This window comes from Rattus norvegicus, chromosome 10, assembly GCF_021556685.1.
Source record: "Rattus norvegicus strain SHRSP/BbbUtx chromosome 10, alternate assembly SHRSP_T2T, whole genome shotgun sequence".
Lineage (NCBI taxonomy): Eukaryota > Metazoa > Chordata > Mammalia > Rodentia > Muridae > Rattus > Rattus norvegicus.
Window position 1 is genome coordinate 49,782,103 of NC_141543.1, and position 16,009 is coordinate 49,798,111.

Below are 16,009 nucleotides of genomic sequence, written 5' to 3' on the forward strand. Positions count from 1 at the left end.
CTGGGACGCCCAGGGCCCTCCAACAATGTCTGTACGTTCCCTGCCTCAATCTGTGAGTGCCTCCATCTCTGATCTCCGAAGCCTTCCTCTTCACTTCAAGGAGGCACCTTTCTCTGTTCACTCTCCAGGGAGGCACCTTCCTCAGTTCACACTCCAGGGAGGCACCTTGCTTTGTTCTCACTCCAGAGAGGAACTTCTTCTGTTCACTCTCCAGGGAGGAACCTTCTTCTGTTCACACTCCAGGGAGGCACCTTCCTCAGTTCACACTCCAGGGAGGCACCTTCCTCAGTTCACACTCCAGGGAGGAACCTTCTTCTGTTCACACTCCAGGGAGGCACCTTCCTCAGTTCACACTCCAGGGAGGCGCCTTCCTCAGTTCACACTCCAGGGAGGCACCTTCCTCAGTTCACACTCCAGGGAGGCGCCTTCCTCAGTTCACACTCCAGGGAGGCGCCTTCCTCGGTTCACACTCCAGGGAGGCACCTTCCTCAGTTCACACTCCAGGGAGGCACCTTGCTCTGTTCATACTCCTGGAGGGGCCTAGTTCTGTTCACACTCTAGGGAGGCACCTTGCTCTGTTCACACTCCACAGTATGACCTTACTCCCTGTAATGTCCTCCCCAGGTCATTTGTCCACAACTGGGAGGGATACACAGACACAAAGACCAATAAATTCTGTAGCCATAGACAAAAGTGGGCCACAGACACTACATTACATATATGACACAGGACATGTAGAGTGGTCAGAGTAGGATCAGCAAACCCTTCTCCAATGGAAGGATCTAGAACTGACCAGGGAAAGCCCAGGAAGGATGGGGTCAGGCTCACCCCTGCAGACTTGTCTTCACATCTCCTCACCACCACAAGACAGGCCCTTACCCCCACCCTGACTCCCATGGGTTCACCTTCATCTGATTCCTTTTACCTTTGCCTGACCCTTCATGATGAATCCTCACCTTCACAGTCAGGCACATGACAAGGCCGTCCTTCCTGTATTCCTGTTGTGTGCACCATTCCTCCATTTCCCACCTCCCTCGTTTCCTGGTGTGCCCTCAGGACTTGTAATTAAATCTTGGTAACTGCTCTCTCTTCTCTCTCTCTCTCTCTCTCTCTCTCTCTCTCTCTCTCTCTCTCACACACACACACACACACACACACACACACACACACACAGAGAGACCACTCATTCTAGCCAGGACACTCCTGAGGTTAAGAAACACCCAATTGTCCATTGTTTTCTGGCATCTAAAGTAGGTCCCATACAAGAATGAGAAATATCAGCTACTGGGATAAGATGTGGCAGAAAATCAGGAAAGGTGGGTGGAAAAGGTTCAGGCACAGTGCCACCCATACACAGGGACACCCGCACACAGGAACACACGTGGTCTTTACCCCTGATGGTCAGTGTGGCTGAGGTCTTTTCCTGTCCACACATGCACAAGTACTCTCCAGCATCTGCTACAGCCAGGCTGCGGATCTGCAGCTCACACACGGCCCCATCCTGCTTCAGGCTGTATCTGTCCCCATCTCTCAGGGTCTCTGTTCCCTTCCTCCACTCCACGGGGGCCGCCTTGCTCAGTTCACACTGCAGTGTGACCGTGTCCCCTTCTGTGGCCTCCTTGTTCCTGAGCCTTCTGATAAAGTGGACAGGAACGGCTAGGAGGGTAAGACAAAGGAACATCAGATCTGCTACAGAGCATGGTAAGACAGAATGTGACAAAGGACAGGATAGGGAACGTGACCGAACACAGCATAGCAACAGGAAAGAACCCATCAGCACTCAGGAGTGGGAAGCCAGCTGCAGATGCTGGTATTTTCTGGTTTATATATATAATGACCCAAGGAGTAAGGTAGGATGCATGCACAGTAGGTGCACAGGGATGGGGGTGGGGGAAGCCATGTGTGCTCCTTACCCTTGACAGTCAGCGTGGCTGAAGTCTTCTCCTGCCCGCATACACACAAGTACTCCCCCGCGTCTGCCACAAGCAGGTTACAGATCTGCAGTTCACACACAGCTCCATCCTGCTTCAGACTGTATTTGTCCCCATTTCTCAGGGTCTCTGTTCCCTTCTTCCATTCCACGGGGGCCTCTTTGGTCAGCTCACACCGAAGTGTGGCCATGGTCCCTTCTGTGGCCTCCTTGTTTCTCAGTTTTCCTATGAACTGGGCAGACGAGGCTGCAGCAGGCACAAATACAGAGCCCATCGTTATTCTCCTGCACTGGGCTGAGGTTCCCATGGGGCCCTAGCACAGTATGGACCCGGCACACTTACTTTTCACTGTGAGTGTGGCTGAAGTTGTCTGGTCCCCAAAGGAGCATGAGTACTGCCCGCTGTCCTGGGGCTTCAGGTCTCGGATGACCAGTTCCAGCACAGCACCCTCTTGGCGCAGGCTATACTTGTTGCTGGATTTCAGGACATCATCTCCGTGACGCCACTCCACAGGTGCAGCCACGGATGACAGCACACAGCGTAGTGTGGCAGCCTTGCCCTCTGGCACCTCCATGTCCTTCAGGGACTCCCTGAACCGCACTGGCCGAGCTATGAACAAGCGGAGTCAGTTCAGTCTCCCGGAGGAGGAGACTGGGGTCCAGAGGGAAGCAGCTACCGGGGGTGGGACAACTCCAATATTGGATGCCAGTGGCAAGGACCCAATAACCTCTGGGGAATATAGATCTGATGGTATGTAAATTAAAAATGTGGACCGTGGCCAGATGAACATAAAGGCAAAAGTATTACAGTGGGAACTGTGTCCCCCAAAAGTGCAGACATTGAAGCTCTAGCTTGGGGTCTCAGAATGTGACTGCTTGGCATTGTAGACTATAAGGAGATAAAATAGAATACGGTTGTTGGGATGAGCCCTTGCTTCACCGCTTTGGCATCCTTAACTAGAATACCAACAGAGAGGAATAGCCATCTAGAATCACAGAGATGATGGCATCTGAAAGCCAAGAAGACAGACCCCCGGAGGCCACCCAGTCAAGGACCTTGATCTCCTACTTTCATTCTACACAGCAATGGGGACAACGGGCTCCCATTGTACAAGCTGCCTATCTGTGCTGCTAGCTTAGGGAAGTCCAGACAGGCAAGCCAAAGGCAGGAAGAGGAGCTCCAGAGGGGTCCACCGAAGCCAGTGCAGGAATGGGCCACAAGCAAGGATCAGGAGACCAAGAGAGGGTAGAAGACTACTGGGGCAGTAGAGACCCTGAGACACCAGGAAGCCAAGTGCCCAACACAGCAGATGGGGATGGAGGAAAGGAACCAGGAGCTGCTCTGGGGACCCTGTGCCTCCTGCTGCATGAGTTCATATTTTTACTCTTGCCCCAAACATGGCCACCTGGCACTCACCGTGAACCCTGACAATGGAGCTGCTGGAGGCTCCGCCCACCTCACATTTGTACCGCCCGCCATCCTGTAGGGTAGTGCCAGTGATGACCAGCTGGGCCTGACAGCCTTCGAGGTTCAGCTGGCATCGTGCAGATGGCCTCAGTGTCTTCCCATCTTTGGTCCAGCGCACAGAGCTATCCGGGGTGGTGGTTTCACAGACGAGAGTCAGGTCCTCGCCTTCTGTGACTGTGACATCTGTGAGTGGCCGAGAGAAGATGCTCGGCTTCTCTGGAGGAGAGAGAAAAGGCAGAGGTAATCGGGACTGCGGGGCCTCTAGGAGAGGACTAACACAATGGGCCACGCAAGGCCTTAATCGGTATCTGCATGCTGCCCTCAGGATGGACCCAGACAGAAACTGAGGGCACGAGGCAGGCTCTGTACAGCTTCCATTTATTCTGGACACAATAGCATCCTCCACAATTTCCTAGTTTAGAAAGTAACCAACTCAGTCTCCCGAATCAACTCCCTGAGGTAGGAGACCCGCACCCACATGCCATCGGCTACCTCCCTCTTGCCACTGACTGCCAATCTTCCCTTTCCATGAGCCCCAGGACCACACTGTGTATTCGACAGAGCTCACGAAGGAGCTGTCACCTGCCCCTCTTCAAGGATCCTCTAGGCCACGTAGTGTCCCCATCATGGATGGCCCTTAGACACAAAACCCACCAGTCACCCGCAGGGCAGCTGAGGTCCGCTGGTCACCCGCCTCGAAGTAGACCGTGCCTGAATCCTTGAGCGTCAGCTGCCGCAGGGTGAGCACGTGGTAGCCTCCGGACTGGACAGTGATCTCGTTCAGCTCGTTGCTGTGCAAAGGGGTCTTATCCAGGAACCAGTGCACAGGGCCGTAGTCAGCAGGGGAGATGCGGCAGCAAAACTTGGCAGAGGAGCCCTCCTGGACAGCGGTGTCCTCTAGGTCCTCAATGACTCGTACTTTCTGGCCTGATAGGCAAACGGACAAGTCAGAGTTCCTGTAGCCTAGGGCCAGATTCAGAGAATTCTTGTCAGTGAAACTTAAAAGCAGACCTGAGCCGTGCAGTCAGCCTCTGAGCCGCAGACCTATATCCCTCTCTGAAGACCTTTTGCCAAGCTGGTGGAAGGCCCACAGCCTGCTAAAGCTTGTGCACTCTCTCCTGCCCTTTGTACTAAGCTGGACTTGCTAACAGATAGGTTGCCTGCTCCCAAAACTGCTTACACCGACTGAGCTCGCCACAGTACAGTATAATTCATGCTGCAGTCTACCTCACATTGACAGATCATAGATGGATGCAAAGAGGTCACAGGTACCCTACTGTGCCGCAAAGATTCAACTGACTCCAGCCTTCCTTTTCCTGATCCGTTTGGCCCCTTCCATTCTCCTCTCTGGTTCTGTGGGACAGAGTTTTCAGCATCCACAAACGAGAAGAATCTGTGGTACCTGCATCCCTGTGCCTGGCTTAGCTCATTTGCATTTCAAAGACCCAAGGGACAGCTTAAAGCCTCTCCCTGGACTGAAACGATGACTGCTCACGTATGGAAATGCCTGGTACCCTGATTGGGTCACTATAGGCTGGCTACACATACACAGTTATCATACTGTATCACAGGTAGATCCAAATATTACATATTAATTGAACATATTAAAATAAATGCAGAGTTCTGAATACATTAAAATGTAAATTGAAGGCTGGAGGGGTGTCTCAGTGGTAAAAGCAGGAGCTGCTCTTCCAGAAGACCCAAGTTCAAATTCCTAGCACCTACAGCAGAGGGCTCCCAACCACCTGCCACCCTAGCTACAGAGTATACACGGCCTCTAGCCTCCTCAGGTACCAACACTCACATGAGCATACTCACACCAAGACACACACACACACACACACACACACACACACACACACACACACACACACATCCCTAGGAATACTTTGTTGCTGTTGAATTAAGAATGGTAGATCCATATAGATCCTACAGACACACAATTGCACCCACAAATGTATTGAATGTAGGGCTCCACTTGGAAGACCCCAGTACTGGATGGGACAGATAGAAGGGGCTCGGATCAGTAGGCTGTCACCCAATGAATGACTCTACTCCACCCACAGGCCAGTCGGTCTACACTTAAGGTCTACACTTTACTGATTTTCTTTTTTGAGACAGGGTCTCTTGTATTCTAGGTTAAACCTGAACTCGCTAAGATCTTGAGCTTCTGCTCCTCTTACTTTCACCTTCCATAGTCTTGATGGAGAGTTGGCCTGGAATCCCAGAGATTTCAAACTCATACATTCCCTGGTAGGCTTTAAATAGCGAACACAATGGAGGTGCTCAGTGTAGTGTTACACTGTATCATACAGGAGTAGGAGGAGGAAAAATGGTCTGTATCCATCACAGCCATAGTTTCTTTTTTTTCTGTTTGCAGCAATGTGCCTGGGTGTGCATGCATGCATGTCTACATGGTGAAGGCACATATGTGGGCATGTGCACACACATGTAGAGGCTCGAGGTTGATGTCAGGAACCTTCCTAATAGTTCTTCCATCTAATTCAATGAAGCAGGGTCTCTCAGTCAAGCCCAGAGCTCACTCATATAGCCAGTCCTGAGATCCAGACTGCTGAGCTCTGCCGTCTCCACCTTTCCCAGCAGGAATTACATGTGGGTCCCAAACACCTGCATTTACTTGCATTAACTGCATTAACTTGCATAACTGCATTTACTGCATTAACAACTGGGACATCTCCCCAGCCACACAGTTTCTTTGTCCACACGTTTTTAATTAGCAAGGGGCTGGATTTGAAGATGCGGAACCTATAAATATGGAGTTACCCTCTTGTTACTTCTAATCACTGACACTGAGGCTTCTCACAAACATGAGTAATGTTATTCCCTGAAGACAGATCTCAGGAGAGGTTTCCAGCAAACCCCATCCTGGACTCTGAACTGAAGAGCTGGTTGGAGGCTTCGGTCATCTCTGAGCCACGGTCATCTCTGTTCTGATACTAAGACACATCCCTACAACCTAGACTGACCGCCACTTTCCTTCTCTACAAACCAGAGAGGACAAAAGTTCACCTTGCATTTTGGATGGGAATAGCGTTTCATAAGTGAGAACAAACAGACAGCAAAAAAAAAAAAAAATGAACAAACAGAACAACATCAATAATGAACTGTAAATTTTGCTGAAATCATTCTTATCAAACCTGACAGAGCTTCGCCTGGTTTATGCAAACACTTTCTTGAGGCCCTAGAGAAATCCCCTCCTGTTCCACTCACACCCACGTTCCACATCCTTGTCTCTTGGCACAGATCATACCGAAGTTTACCTTTGACCTTCTCAAACTCTGCAGCAGTTAAGAACAGAGGCCCTGGACAGACACCTGCCCAACAGGGACACCCCCAGCGACCACAGACACTAGGCCCCACCCCATGTCTGCAGAAATGCTGAGCTCCATGAGCTCCACAAGGCTCATGCCCGTCTTCTGTGCCTCCTTGCCCTGGGATGCACCCTGACCTTCTATCTCAGTGCCGTGCATTCCCAATGGAATGACTGTCCTTGAACAACACTGTCTCTAGTCTTTCTAAACTGACACTATCATATATTGACCACACTGACAGACAGACAGTTCTCCACTGGAGCCACCTAAAGCCCCTTAGTTGCCAACAAGCATGGTTGAGTTGTCCCAATAATGCACACAGCGTGTGTCCGAGCACACGTAGAGCACACGCCCTGGGACTCAGGACGGGCCTGGACGCTTTAGAATACACAGCAAGTGCCCACTGTATAAATGAAGACAAGCAATTGGTTGCCTTCCAGAAGGTCACACTGGGAAAGTCTGAGATGCCCAGGTAATCTGCTCTACCATTAGACATACAGAATCTGAGGCTGGGCTGGGCTAGGGCAAGCAGAGTCCTGATGACTAAGCACTTCAGAGCTTCCCTGGTCTACTTCAGACAAGCTGGACGGTACACCCATTAAGGAGCCAAAACCAGCATGCAAGCGAGGGCTGCCTCACCATGGACGAGGAGCCGGGCCTGGGTCCGGGCTTGGCCAATGTCACAGGTGTAAGTGTCACTGTCTGTCCTCTCCAGGGCATTGATAGTAAGCGTCAGGGTCAAACCCTCCTGGCTGGGGACATGCTTCCCTGAGGCGCGCAGCTCCAGGAGGCCTTTGCGCCAGGTCACAATAGATGCCGGTTGCTCTGTCTTGCATGTGAACACAGCTCTGCCCTTCTCTTCTACCTGCAGATCAGCCAGCTCCTCCGTGAACCGGTTTGTCTTTTCTGGGTACGAAAACAAGACAGGTGGGGACAGATGTGTGAAGCTCCTATGGCCATGCAGGTTCTGACACTTCTACTGGGGCTTTGGGGGTGGCCCCAGGCATGCTTCAGGGGAGATTGTGGCAGGGCAGTGTCCGGTGTGCTTACCTTCCACACACAGCCTGGCAGTGCTTCTGGAGGCTTCTGTCTCACAGGTGTATTCTCCAGAATCCTTGAGCGAGGCCTTGCGGACAACCAACACAGCCTGTGTGCCTTCAATGAGCAGGTCATACTTCTGACTCTTCCGGATGGCCTTCCCGTCTTTCAGCCAGCGCACGGAGGAGCCTGCCCTAGAGAGCTCGCAGCTTAGCATCACATCTTCCCCAGGCGTAGTGTGCTGGTCCTCCAGGGGCTTTGTGATGTCCACTGGCTTCTCTGGAATAAGCAGAGATGGTCCCCGTGAGGCACGCTCTTGGCCACAGAACCAGACATTAGCCACATAGTCACTGCAATGTTCTTTAGAAACAGCCCTTGGCATTGAAATGACAGTTGCCAAGCCTGCATGGGTCTGTGCTAGGCCGTCTGTTGTAGATGTTTAGCTTGGGGTTTTTGTGGGACTCCTAAGAGTGGGAATGGGGCTGTCTCTGACTCTTCTCCTGCTCTTGGGACCCTTCCTACCTTTATGTAAGAGTTCGCTCCTAGTCTTATTGCTTCTTGTTGTGCTATATTTGGTTGATATCCCTGGGAGACATGCTCTTTTCTGAAGGGACACAGAGAAACAGTGGGTCTGTAGGAAAGGGGAGGTTGAGGGGAGGCAGGGGACTGGAAAGAGTAGAAGGAAGGGAGGCTGTGGTTGGGATGGATGTGTTGCATGAGAAAAGAATAAATAAAAAGAAGAAGAAAGAAATGGCCTTAACCATGGCTAGGGTGAAGATAGACAGGCATTTGGGAGCATGCGCTCTCTAGAGATCAAAGCCACGTGACCTCTAATCGTTGATTCCACAGACTCCTAGAGGCTCAAGACTTCTGGAGCAAGCCCTCACTGTCATGGTGAGACCTACAACGCATGGGTTCTAAGGACGCCTCATTCAAGGCTCATCCCAGGGTCTGGCCACAGCTTGGCTGGTCCCTGTGCAGATCCACCCATGAGCACCAAGTGTTTGTCAGAAGCACAAGCTTTGAGACATCAGAGGCTACTTCCCAGCCTTCCCGGACTCTGCTTAAGTGTCAGCCTGACTGAGTGAGCTACATGCACTGAGAGTTGGACCATGAATGAGAGGTCAGAACTCTGGCTTGCTCTAGAAACTCAAAGATGCTCAGGCAGGAATATCACTCCCTTCAATAATCTAAATACCCACCCCCAGCACTCCTGATATTCTGAGTCCCCATTGTGATAGGGAAATGGTCCCTAGAAGCACCTCAGCTCAACTGTACCCCAGTTCAGTGTCAGGCTCCTGGCTTCAGCCACAGGACCTACCTCTGATGATGAGCGAGGCCTTGGATGTGAGGCCCAGCACTGAGAAGACCACCTCTCCTGCATCACTGAGGGCAGCATCTTTGACTGTCAGAGTGTATTTGCGGCCCTGCCGTACGGCCTGGAAGTGGTCAGAACTACGCACTATCTTCCCACCAACTGTCCACACTGCTGGGTCACTGGGACTCTCATGGGAGAGGACACACTCAAAGCTGCAGCTCTCTCCCTCCAGCACCTCCACCGTCTTTAACCTCTTGGTGATGCCCACATGAAGGTCTGTGGAACATAAGAAGCAGGTCACCAGTCAGTCCACAGATGTCAACCTGAGGGAACAGCCGTGTCCCACTGTCCCTAGATCCACACCTGATGACAATGCATGCCATCAGTGAACTGGCTCCAAAGGTCTTGCTTGAAGCCGCCCACGCCCTGGTGTTTGCATGATTGACAGCTGTGCAATCAAGGTGGTTGGGAGGAGGATCCTACACATCTCTAACCATCTTCTAACACCAGGAGGGAAGGGATAAGAGCCCCATAAGTAACCCCTTCCAGAGAGAGCAAGCCCAGTCCTATGAGAAGTTAGTTCGCTGTGCTCCCTTCCTGTAAGGCTGTCACGGAGCCTCTGGGAGATCATGAACGAACAGGATGCGAGCCGATCTCCTCCAAGCTAGGATACCAGACCTGAGCCAGAGCAGTGTGTGGCTTCCCAAGCTGAAAGACGCAGGCTCACAGGGACTAAACTCTTGAAAACAATAGTGCTGCGTGGGGCAGCAGCTGTGAGCGTAGGGACATTCTGTAAGGAATGGGAACACAGACTGTTCGCCTGCAGGAAAAGACATCTGCCCTTGGCCTGGGAGCCCTCTTAAGGCTGTCTGCTGGTCACACCTCTTACTGCCCCCACACATGCCTAGCTGATTTCCTTTCAACCCCATCACATGGTATAGAGCAAATGTCAGGGCTCTGAACAAATCCGTACCAGCCCCACACTGTGAGGCTCTGTAGACAATTGTCCCTTGACCCATCTGCCTGTTCCCAGGACCTCACTGTGACAACTGCCCCTTGGCCCTTCTGCCTGATCCCAGGACCTCAAAGGGCCACATTAAGCCCTATGTGCTACAATTTCTTTGGTGCCTGCTTGAAACACTGAACAGCCTTTCAGGCTTAAAAAGCAGCCTGGAGCCTCTAGATGGAAAAAGACCTATCCTGGCCAAAAGCCCTGGCCACTCACCATGCACGCTGACCCTGGACTGGGTCTCCTTACTGCCCACCTGGCAGGTGTACAGTCCAGCATCCTCGTGGCTCATGTCATGGACCGTAAGGCTCCGAACACCTGCCTTGTGTAGGAAGTCATACTTGTCGCTGGGACCCAACTCCACACCATCTTTGCGCCAAACCACACGCGCCTCCGGGTCGGAGACCTCGCACTGCAGGGTCAGCGTGCCCCGCTCTTCTGCAGATACGTCATCCAGTGCTTTTAGGAACACCACTGGCTTTGCTGGAGGAATGGCACAGGCCGGTGAGGGGAGCTGTGCCCACCCAGGGAGAGGGCACCCCACAGATTCCCCACAGCTCTTCTCACCTTTAACCACCAGCCGGGCAGAAACTGACACCTTGGGAGAGGTGGCACACACGGTGCCCGTGTCAGCCTGCCGGACACTCTTCAGCACCAGCGTGTGGAGACAGCCCTCATGGCTGATCTCGTGGAAGCTGTCCGAGTACAGGGGTGTACCATTGAGTGACCATTCGATATCCTCGTCCTTATGAGATAGCTCACAGGAGAAGCAGACCCGGCCTTCCTCCATGGCTTCCACATCCTGCAGTGGCTGGATCACTGTCACCTCCCGAGCTACACGGTACACATCAGCACCTCAGCGCCGTATTACCAGCCACCCCCTGCCCTGCAGTGGGGTCCACTGCCCCCCTTCCCAGCTCTCTACCTTCCACAGTAACCTCGGCACTGCTCTGGGCACTACCCGCCTGGCACCGGTAGACCCCAGCATCAGCTGGAGTAAGCCGGAGTATACGCAGCTCTGCCATCTGGCCCTCCAGCACCATCTTGAACTTTTCTGACGGGGACAGAGGTGTATCCTCCTTGTACCACTGCACAGCCTTGGGGGCTGGCCTGAAGTCACAGGACAGGACGACCGACTGCAGCTCGCGCCCTGCTTTGGGCTCCAGAGGCCTTGTCAATACCACAGGAATGTCTGGAGAGAGGGATGCAAAGGCAGGGCTGGGAGCCACGAGAAACCAGACCACCCTGCCTCTCCTAGGTTCTAAGCCGTTTGCATCCACAGCCCATACAATGTGCCTGACCCTCTCTCTCGGAAATGCTCTCCACATGCCCCTCACTGCCAGCACACAGCTCTGTCCCAGCCAACATATGCTATCCCATGCTTTCCTGGACCACAGTCTTGCTGTGCCTTAAAGCCCAGATCCTGCTTGTCAGGCCTCTGCCACAGCCCTGACCCCCATGCCAGCTCTCACTAAGCCCACCCAGGTGCCGCCCTGTGCCCATGTCCTGCTACACATTCTGTAAAGCCACTGAGTAGTGTCCACCCACAGCCTTGAGCCCAAGTATTGCTGCTTTGGTATGGGCCACCTAAGCCTGGTCACTTTTCCTACGTCCTGCTGTGCGTGCCTTGGTCACTTCTAACCTACAAGCCCCTGAGGCATAGCAAACCACAACCCCAAACCATGTCCACCCATGGCCCTAAACTATGGCCACCCACACCCCTGAGCTGTGCCCGCCCTCAGTTTTGCCCCACACTGTGTTCTAACCTGAGACAACAAGCTGGGCAGTGGAGCGGGACTTGCCGATGGTGAAGTGCACAGGCCCGGTCATGGTAGAGCAGGTCTTGTGAAGTGTCAGTCGGTGCACAGTACCGTCTTGCTCCAGCCCCACGTTCCCCCCTGCCTGTAGCACAGTCTTACCAAGGAGCCACTTGGGTGGCCTCACAGAAGGAATGGAGGTCTCACATTCAAACCAGGCAGGGGCAGGCTCCATAACTGTCATGTCCTTCAGCCCCCGCACAATAGTGATGGATTGCTCTGTGGATAGAGGGCTGGCTGGTCACCAGTAGAACCCTACAGGAGGGATCGGTCTCCCCCTCGTACATGCTGTATATTCCTTCTTATCTCTTCCTCCCACAGCTGCCTGGGTATCCCCAGGCAAACTCCTTTCAGAGGTGGCAGCCTCCAGAACCTCCAGAGCAAGCCACAGAAACCACACACACCCCTCAAACCCAGGAGCACTAGCCACCCCTTTTTTCCATACCTTCCACGAAGAACTGGGCACTGGTCTTCACATCGCCAGCATCACAGGTGTAAGTATCTTCGTCCTCGGGCTGCACATCATTGATGACCAGTTTGCGGTAAAGGCCGTCGCTGACCACCTCATACTTGGGCCCAGGCTGCAGCTCGACTTTGCCCTTGAACCACCGCACCTGGGCACTAGCCCGGGACACCTGGCACTCAAGCACGCCACGGTGTTTTTCCATGGCAATCTTGTCCCGTAGTGGGCGCAGGAGGGTCACAGGCAGTTCTGTGGACACAGTTGGATGGTGTCAGGATGGTGACCTGGAAGATTTGCCTTGGCAAGCTCCTAGGAGCCAAGAGACTGACCCTTACTCTAGACCAGCAGTCCTTGCTTCCAACTGAGCCAGCAGGTGGCCAAGTCAAGTGTCCCACCCAGGGCTCATCTAGAATCCACTGGGTACAACTGACCCCTGGCAAAGTGGAGCCTGCACTCCTTCACCTCCTCTTCCTGAGAAGACCATACTCCCTACCTTCTTGGTGAGTCATTGCTGCCCTGTTTGAGGGGTCCCAAGGTACCCAAGGCCTGTGGCAGGCCAGCTGTCTGTAAGGCAGCTCACCACATCCAGCCCTATCTCCCCTTCCTCACCTTTCACTCGGAGGTGAGCCCTTGATTCTGCATTTTCAGCTACAAACTTGATCTCCCCCGCATCTTCTGCCAGTACCCTCCGGAAGATGAGAGTATATGTCCTCCCTGGGGACAAAGGACACTCAGTACTGCTGAAAGAGAGGGAGGCAGCCTGGGGACCCCACCCACTCTGCTCTGCTGCCCTCGGCCCTATTACCTTCCTGCCGGATGCGCACATTGTCACTGGGCCGTAGCTTAGTGGCTTCTCGGAACCATATGCCAGGAACCTCATCATGGGACACCTCACAGGAGAATGTGGCACCCTCCTTCTCCATCACCTCCACATCCTCTAGGGGCTTCATAATCTGAACACTGCGTCCTAGGGGAGGGGAGAGAGGGCCATTGTGGTGGTGGTTTGAATCAAAAAGGGCCCCCAAAGGCTTATATATTTGAATGCCTAGGGAGTGGCATTAGGAGGTATGGCCTTGTTGGAGGAAGTGTGTCACTCAGGGTGGGCTTTGTGATTTCAAATGCTCATGCTAGGCCCTGTCTGTCTCTCTCTCTCTCTCTCTCTCTCTCTCTCTCTCTCTCTCTCTCTCTCTCTCTCTCTCTCTCTCCTGCCTGTGGATCCTGATATAGAGCTCTCAGTTACTTCTCCATCACCATCTGCCTGGACTCTGCCATGCTTCCCGCCATAATGACAATGGGCGAAACCTCTAAACTGGAAGCCAGCCCCAATTAAATGCTTTCCTTTATAAGAGTTGCTGAGGTCCTGGCATCTCTTCACAGCCATAGAACAGTGACTAAGACAGCTGGCATGCCCAGAAGCATAAAGGACTCCCAGCATATTACCAGCCTGCAGCCAGGCTGGTGGAAGCAAAGGCACAAGAAAGCACTCTCTCGTGCCTGCCAGCTTTCCCTGCCCACCCTCCCCACTCTGTCCAGAACTCACCCTGCACCCTCAGAGAGGCAGAGGTCTGAGCATCCAGAGCATCACATACATAGACGCCCTGGTCCCCAGTCTCACACCGGTAGATAACGAGACTCCTGCAGGTTCCCTGAGCCACTATGCCTATGGCCTTGCCTGCCCGCAGCTCCACACCATCCTGTAGGGCAGAGAGGACTGGTCAAGACTAGCGTGGCTCAGGACAAGGGGTTCACCTCCTGGATGCCCACAGGGGAAAGCAGAGAGGAGGGAGAAATACCTTCAGCCAGCGCACATCGACGGGCCGTGACAACTCACACTCCAGGGTCACCTTCTCCTTCTGAGTGGCCACCACATCCTGTAGCAGTCTGGTGAAGCTCACGGGCAACTCTGAGACAGGAGGTAGGGAAGGAACGCATGGAGTGAGAGGTGCTTTCTGATCAGGTGGGCTGGAGATAATCCCACAAAGGGGTTTCCACTTCCCTCCTGGTCCCATCTGCCTCCCTGGAGCGCTTATGGAAATGAAATGGTGTGCGCTGGAGTGGGGCTGCCAGCCCTCACCTACTCACCAGTGACTATGAGCCGTGCAGACGTGTGCACGCCCTCAGCCCTGAAGGCCACCAACCCGCTGTCCTGTGGCTGCAGCGCTGAGAGTGTGAGGATGTGGACAGGGCCTTGTACGGCCAGGTGGCATTTGGGCCCCGGCTGAAGTCGCAGGCCATCTCGAGTCCAGCTGCCTTCCACGTCAGCATGGGACAATTCCACATCCATCGAGGCTGTGCCCTGTTCCTTAGCCTCCACCTCCTGCAAACCTCGAACCAGCCGGACCTGCCGCACTGTCAGGGAGCGGGGGCTCTAGTGAGCTAGTGAAGTGAGACCCTCCAACCAGACAGGACTCAGATGCTGGTGTGAGTTTAGCCAGAGGAAGGGTCTGGACAGTAGCTTCCAGTGAGCACCTTTACCCGGCTCAACCCAGTCGATCCCCAGGGCCTGACCCTTCCACCCTCCATCTATTCCTTCCTTAGAGTCACCTGACAGAACCAAGGTGACTACCTGCCTCTACAAGAGGAAACCCTGCTCCACCTCACAGCCAACACAAGGCCACATCTTCCACTCCTAAAGGAGCCCCTCTCTCCCTCTTAAGTCCCAAGGGCAGCCTTACTTTCTACGTTGAGCTTGGCCTGAGTCTTGTCATCTGGTGTCTCACAGCCAAAGAAGCCACGGTCAGCGAAGCCCACGCTTCGCAGCACCAGACGGTGCCAGGCACCCTCAGCGTGGATTTCCACGTTCTCGCTGGGTACCAGGACGGCAGCATTCCGCGTCCACTTCACCTCGGGCCAGGGGCGAGTCAGCTCTACTTCCAGGGTCACAGGGGTCCTCTCCTCCACCGTCTGTGGCTCAAGCTTCTTTTTGAAGAGGACTGGTGCCTCTGAGACACAGAAGGGCAGAGGTCATCCCGGACACTTTGGGCCTGCCCAAGCCCCACCCCTGCACCCAGCCTCAATCTAGGCCCAGAGAGCCCCACCACATGACCAGGGCCACTTTAAGCAGAGCCCCAACTGCACTCCTTACATAAGTTTATTTTATGAGGGGAAGAAGCTAAGGCCATTTCTTCTTCAGCCCCCCTCCCAAGTCCTGCTGCCTTGCTCCGGTCATCTGTGCTGAACTCCCAACTGTGGCCAGATACCATCAACAGTCAGTGGGTAGGGCCGCTTCACAACCCCCTCAGCCACTGTCCCATTGTCTGCCCTTTAACAAGGCCCAAGGAAACTCATTAAAATATATGGGGAGGACAAAGGCTCCAGTGTGGGTCTAGCTGTCCCACCCTTCCCCATCCCTGGAGAGGTACACCCAAGCCTCATCACTCCCTCCCTCAAGAGCTAGCCATCCTCAAGCATCCTCAAGCAAAGTCCTGGCTCTCAAGCACTTCCCTACCTCTCGCTTTTGAGAGCACTGACTGCTAGCGCCCCTCCCGCTTTGCCATTGCAGACTCATCCAGAGACAACTTCCTCCAGAAGGAGGTCTCTCTGGGTTGTCCCAATCTTACCCCTGCCCCTGCTAAGTACTCATAAAGAGAAGGTACCTAGTCCTCCCACGAAATCACCTCTGTGGACAGCTGAG

The 16,009-nt window shown here is 53.7% G+C and overlaps 1 protein-coding gene across 11 annotated transcripts in view; it reads right to left on the reverse strand.

Moving 5' to 3' along the window:
- The window catches only part of Obscn (obscurin, cytoskeletal calmodulin and titin-interacting RhoGEF), a 150,547-nt gene that overhangs the window by 68,032 nt on the left and 66,506 nt on the right, over positions 1–16,009 (reverse strand). For all 11 annotated transcript variants that reach the window (XM_087574963.1, XM_087574962.1, XM_087574961.1 and 8 more), the window contains exons 26-44: positions 15,051–15,317; positions 14,458–14,724; positions 14,169–14,278; positions 13,916–14,069; positions 13,181–13,342; positions 12,985–13,089; positions 12,358–12,624; positions 11,862–12,131; positions 11,021–11,287; positions 10,663–10,929; positions 10,312–10,578; positions 9,090–9,362; positions 7,781–8,047; positions 7,370–7,636; positions 4,053–4,325; positions 3,348–3,614; positions 2,274–2,540; positions 1,914–2,177; positions 1,393–1,656 (exon numbers count right to left, since the gene is read on the reverse strand). In XM_087574963.1, coding sequence (XP_087431089.1) covers positions 1,393–1,656; positions 1,914–2,177; positions 2,274–2,540; positions 3,348–3,614; positions 4,053–4,325; positions 7,370–7,636; positions 7,781–8,047; positions 9,090–9,362; positions 10,312–10,578; positions 10,663–10,929; positions 11,021–11,287; positions 11,862–12,131; positions 12,358–12,624; positions 12,985–13,089; positions 13,181–13,342; positions 13,916–14,069; positions 14,169–14,278; positions 14,458–14,724; positions 15,051–15,317 — 4,545 coding nt within the window. The remainder of the gene's footprint in view (positions 1–1,392; positions 1,657–1,913; positions 2,178–2,273; positions 2,541–3,347; positions 3,615–4,052; positions 4,326–7,369; positions 7,637–7,780; positions 8,048–9,089; positions 9,363–10,311; positions 10,579–10,662; positions 10,930–11,020; positions 11,288–11,861; positions 12,132–12,357; positions 12,625–12,984; positions 13,090–13,180; positions 13,343–13,915; positions 14,070–14,168; positions 14,279–14,457; positions 14,725–15,050; positions 15,318–16,009) is intronic.